Below are 6000 nucleotides of genomic sequence, written 5' to 3' on the forward strand. Positions count from 1 at the left end.
CACAAGTAAATCACATCATCTCAGTAGGACGGATCAAAACTCCCTCTATCTGTGTTTAGCCCATAGGACTGTATCTCATCTGGGGTACTAAAGTACCATGTGCCTGGTCCCCGTAGGGCTGTTCCAGGTCTTTCTGCCTGGTCCCCGTAGGGCTGTTCCAAGTCTTTCCTCTGAGGGCTAATGAATCCTCACAAAGTCCATACCGTCATAGAAGCAATGTACAAGGAGCCATGCCAAGTACAAGGATAGATGCAATGCGTCAGATTCGTGTACACTAATGCACTCACCCTATAGCATATTCATGATGCATGAAGTATGATAAAGATTCATTTCACATATGAAAACATTAAGTTCAGTTCCACTCACCTCTGGCTCCCTCTGAATTGACTCTGCAGGTTCTGACACTGGACTCACTGCTGACCTCCCTGATTCCTCTGGTCCGTCCCTACACAGGTGGACTCAAATGAGGGACCAAACTAACTCAAGAACATAGCTAAGAAACTCCCCAAAACCCCTCTAAACCATCCTAGAACAATCACATAAAACATGCAAAGGAAGGCTGGACAGGGCACTTTCAGCGGCAGGTTCGGCGGCTGAAACCCCTCTCCAGAGACGAAACTCATGCATGTTCGGCGGCCGAACTCCTTTCTTCGGCAGCCGAACCCCTTCGGGGGCAAGGTTCGGAGGCTAAAAGGCTCTCCAGAGACGAAAGTCCCTTACCTTCGGCGGCACCTTCGGCGGCCGAACCTTGCCTCCAGAGACGAAAGTCCTAATTTTAGGGGGCAAGCTTAGGCAACCGAAACCACCTCCTTAGCACGTTCGGCGGCCGAACCTTCCTTCGGCGGCCGAACCTGGCTTTTACCCGAAGGGCAGAACCATGCTCTGCTTCATGCAAAACTTACCCAATGCATATCAACTACTCCCAACTAGCATATACCAGAAAATAGGCATAAAAAGGACTAAAACTCACTTAGAACCCAAAACAACACATCAAACAACACTTACACATGCTTAAACACTAACTCATGCAAAACCTCAACCAAAACCCTATTCATGCATACTACTCATACAACTCCCATAAAACCTTCAAAAATCAGTAAAAGAGGTTCTGGATCTTGACTTACCTCTTCCAAACAAGAGATCAAGGGATCCTAACGTGGAGATATGAAGAAAAGCTCTTCCAAAGCTCCAAACTTCCAAACTGGCGATTTTTACTCAAAACCTTCAAAACACATCAAAACTCTTACAACTCTTGAAAGATTTGGTGAAAAACATGAAAAACATGAAAGTCAACTTAGGAGAGGCTGGAACTCACCTCTGGCTGCAAGTGGAGGAGAAATATCCTCCTTCCACCGACCCTTTAGCCCTTTTTATAGGTGGCTGGCCAGACCACCTTCGGCAGCCGAACGTAAATCCGAAACCATGCAATGTTCGACGGCCGAAAGTGACCTTCGGCGGCCGAACCTTTGCATTTCTCCCTTTTTGCTTTTCTTTCAAAACTCATTTTCCTTTATACTTAAAACCGTAAAACAAGTCAAAATACCTCAGAAAACATATGTGTGACCCTTCTCGAGGGTTCCGACACTCGAGATTCCACCAGACGACAGGAATTCCGAGGCCGGACTCAAGCCGGGTATTACACTCCTCCTCCTCCTCCTCCGAAAAAGAAGAAGAAGAAAAAGAAGAAGAAGAAGAAGAAGAGAAAGAAGAAGAAGAAGAGAAAGAAGAAGAAGAAGAAGAAGAGGAAGAAGGAGAAGAAGAAGAAGGAGAAGGAGAAGAAGAATAAGGAGAAGAAGAAGAAGGAGAAGAAGAAGAAGGAGAAGAAGAAGAAGAAGAAGAAGAGAAAGAAGAAAAAGAAGAGAAAGAAGAAAAAGAAGAAGAAGAAGAATGAGGAGAAGAAGAAGAAGAGAAAGAAGAAAAAGAAGCAAAAGAAGAAGAAGGAGAAGAAGCAGAAGAAGAAGGAGAAGAAGGAGAAGAAGCAGAAGAAGAAGGAGAAGAAGAAGAAGCAGAAGAAGCAGAAGGAAGAAGAAGAAGCAGAAGGAAGAAGAATTGATGAAGAAGAAAAGGAAGGAGGAGAAGGAGAAAAATAATGGGGGGTAATATAGTCTTTTACTATATTTTTAACGGCAAAAATAGACAGAAGGACTATTTCGTTGACGGAGAGAAAACATAAGGACGTTTTAATAGGTTTCTAAAAATACAGGGACTGACTTGTTAATAATGGTAATATCCAGGGACTAAATCGTAAATTACCCATATATATATATATGTGGAGAGGAAGGCTTGGCTATTTCATATTCCCACTCTCATCTAGTTTGTCTCCAATGGCGTCCCAAAACGCTGTTCGAGGAGTTTATTGGTACTATGGATCCGAGTTCCCAGTTTCTAAGATAGAATCATCCCTTTTCACTCATCTTTTCTGCGCATTTGCTGAACTTGATCCCCAAACCAACCAAGTTACCATCCCATCTGGATCTCAAGCTCAGTTCTCCACCTTCACACAAACCGTCCAGCTGAAAAATCCTTCCATCAAGACTCTCTTATCTATCGGTGGAGGAGGCGGTGATCAGATTGCTGCCGCCTTTGAATCCATGGCAAGTCAAGCAAGTTCACGCAAAACATTTATCGACTCTTCGATAAATTTAGCAAGGTCTTATAATTTCCATGGCTTAGACCTTGACTGGGAATACCCCAACACCACCACCCAGATGACCAACTTCGGTTTGCTTCTCAATGAGTGGAGAGCTGCTGTGGCTGCCGAGGCTCAGAACTCCGGCAGAACACCACTGCAATTATCTGCAGCAGTTCTTTACTTATCTTATTACTACTCAACCTCAGTGGCTTATCCAATTCAGGCTATATCAAACAGCCTGGATTGGATCAACGTAATGGCGTATGATTTTTACGGACCTGGGTGGTCAACAGTTACCGGACCTCCGGCAGCATTATTCAATCCAGGGAATACAATTAGTGGAGATTATGGGGTCACAAGTTGGATTAATGCTGGTTTGCAAGCTAGTAAAATAGTATTAGGGTTTCCTTTCTATGGTCGAGCTTGGCAGCTTGCAAATCCTAATGAAAATGGGTTCTTTGCACCCGCCGTCGGAGCAGCCTTGACCGACGCCGTAGCATATTCAGGGATCAAGGATTTTATTAATGATAATGGTATTAAAACTATTTACGATGAAACTTATGTTTCGAATTATTGTTATTCTGGTACGACATGGATAGGTTACGATGATACAGACAGCATTTCTGCTAAGGTTGTTTATATTAAAAATAAAGGATTGCTTGGTTACTTCGCTTGGCAAGTTTCCAACGATGACGATAATTGGACTCTTTCTCGCGAAGGTCAGTATGGATTTTTTTAACATAAAATTTAGGACTATTTTAAAAGAAAAATTCAAAACCTTTACTATAATTTACATTTATATTCAATATTTATATCGAATTTAAAAAAAATTAGTAAAAATTAAAATTCACATTTATCATAATTTTCATATATAAGGGGTTAAATTAATTAATTAATTATTAAAATCACAAAATTAATTAATTAATTAATTAAAAGAATGAGATTAGTAATATAAATTTTGAATGTTTTTGGCATGGCAGCTGCATCTACATGGGGAGCATAGACATGTTGGAACAGAGAGAAAGGAGACTTCTGTTATGTATATTACTTGCAATAAGGCTTTGTGTATAAGCCATGTGTATTTGCATTACTCCCTATTATTTATGAGTATAAAGTTTCAAAAAAAAATCGTGATATTTTAATTTTAATTATTTAATATTTTGATGTTATTTATAAAAATTAAATAAATTTATTATCAAAATTATTATTATATTTAATAAATTAGATGATATTGTAATTTATCCTTAATAAAGAGTATATTATAATTCTAACGTTTATAAATTTTATTTAAATTTATTAAAATTTATTGAAATGTAAAATGAATTATTTATTACATGATAAACGTGTAGAAATTTTATTATATTTTTAATTAAAAATATTATTTAATAATTTAATATTATTAAAATTTAAATTTATTAAAATAATTTTATCTCAAAATTTTAAATTTTTATTATTTAGGTATAAATCAAAATATAAATATTCATTTACTAACATTAAAATTTAAGTATAATCGTAAAAAATCAAAAGACAACATATTATCTAACAGTTTTATATGAGATTTTTTAGTATTATTCAACATTTAATTTAAAATTTAAATATAATTCTTATTATCTCATAATTTTATATTATCAATTTTTTTTAAAAATATTTATATGTGTTATTTTAATACTTTCATGCTAAAAATTTATTTTTTAGTTTATATATATATATATCGAAATTCAACATTTTCTAATATTAAATTAATTTAAATAATAAAATTATTATGTACTTTAAAGTTTAAATTCAATTATAGAATATTATTCACTTTTAAATTTAAATAAATTTTAAATTAATTTACATAATACTAATCTTTAATACTCGTTACAATACTTTAAGTTATATATATATTATTTAAAAATTTTATAATTATTTTTTATTTTTTAATAATATTTAATATTTAAATTTATTATTTTAATAATTTTGTGCCATAAAATTGAATTTTTATTATTTATATACAAATCAAAATTTAAATTTTTGTTAATGATATTTAAACAATGAAATTATTATCTTCTTTAATAAAAATTTAATTTCAGTTATAAAATTACCGTCCTTTTATAAATTTAAATATATATACATTTTAAATTTTAATAACTTTCAATTAATTTAAATAATAAAATTATTATCTACTTAAATTTTAATTATATATTTATAACTAATTAAATAAATATAAATTATAATTAAAACATTTAAATATTGAAATTTATTAAATTCAATAAATTACAACAACTCCAATCAAATTTAATTCCTGAATCGTTAAAAATAAATAACATTAATAAAATTATGTATATAAAATTTGGTAATATTGATTATTGATAAGATTGTTGGAATAAAAATATTTATTTTTTTTAAATTGTTATCTTTTAAAATAATTTAATTTTTTAGTACCTGAAATTTTTTTAAAAAAATACGAAAAGTAATTTACTATTTATTTCTTATAGAATTAATTATAAAAATTAATTTTATAAATTTTAAATGAAAATATATTTTTAAAATTTACAAATTTTGTTATAAAATATATATTTTATAATAAATTAATGAAAATTTTACAATAACCTTAACAACTTATAAAAAATTACAATTAAACACAAATTTATATTACTGATAATTAATTTTAAAAAAAAGTGAAAATTGATCATATATATTATTTAATATACTCTAAATCTTTGTAATTGTCTTATGAATTTTTATAAATCGACAAACTTAAAAGAGTATGGCTTAATGTGGGAAATCAAGAAAGGGAAGACGAAGAATCTGGCTATACTAGATTCTATTTTGAGGAAGTGGCAGGAAACTTGGTACACTTCTAAATACAAAGAGAAATGTGGCAAGTTTTCTGTCAATAGGCGCAGTGAGGCTGAAGGGTCAGGATCTGGTATTTCCAGGCACGCATGCAGATCAGTTTCACAGTATACCCACCAGCAGAGGATGGTATTAATAAATATTTTTATTTTATAATTATCTTCTTATAAATATTGTTTCGATGATAAATGCTACACTTCTTATAATTGATAACAGAGAGAAAGACTAGGCAGAGAACCACATCCTCATGAGCTTTTCGAGGCCACACATAAGAGAAAGGGGACGGAGGAGTTTGTTGATACTAGGTCAAAAGCTATTTATATAAGTTGATATTAAATGTAGTTATTAACAATCTTGATGTACTTAAATCCTTTTACTAATACATTACTTTAAATTTATAATGCAGGATAAATACGTACAACTGAAGGAGGCTGTAACACAGCAACAGGAGGAAAGCAATGAGCCGACGCCCATAAATGAGACCCAGATGTACTAAGAAGCGGTTGGCGGGCAGAAAAAGAGTCGAGTTT

General features: G+C 32.7%; 1 protein-coding gene across 1 annotated transcript; it reads left to right on the top strand.

Moving 5' to 3' along the window:
• Window positions 1-2314: 2314 nt before the first annotated feature.
• LOC110631326 (class V chitinase) lies at window positions 2315-3748 on the top strand. Its single transcript, XM_021779100.2, has 2 exons — window positions 2315-3351; window positions 3613-3748. The coding sequence occupies exons 1-2, from the start codon at window positions 2325-2327 to the stop codon at window positions 3633-3635; spliced, it is 1050 nt and encodes a 349-aa protein (XP_021634792.1). The 5' UTR covers window positions 2315-2324; the 3' UTR covers window positions 3636-3748.
• The last annotated feature ends 2252 nt before the right edge of the window (window positions 3749-6000 follow it).

Source organism: Manihot esculenta, chromosome 14 (genome assembly GCF_001659605.2).
Source record: "Manihot esculenta cultivar AM560-2 chromosome 14, M.esculenta_v8, whole genome shotgun sequence".
Taxonomy (NCBI): Eukaryota; Viridiplantae; Streptophyta; class Magnoliopsida; order Malpighiales; family Euphorbiaceae; genus Manihot; species Manihot esculenta.

Coding starts and splice junctions, on each gene's coding strand:
- LOC110631326 (XM_021779100.2), top strand. CDS start 2,325: ATGGCGTCCCAAAACGCTGTTCGAGGAGTTTATTGGTACTATGGATCC. Junction 3,352..3,612: donor TTGGACTCTTTCTCGCGAAG/GTCAGTATGGAT, acceptor TTGGCATGGCAG/CTGCATCTACATGGGGAGCA.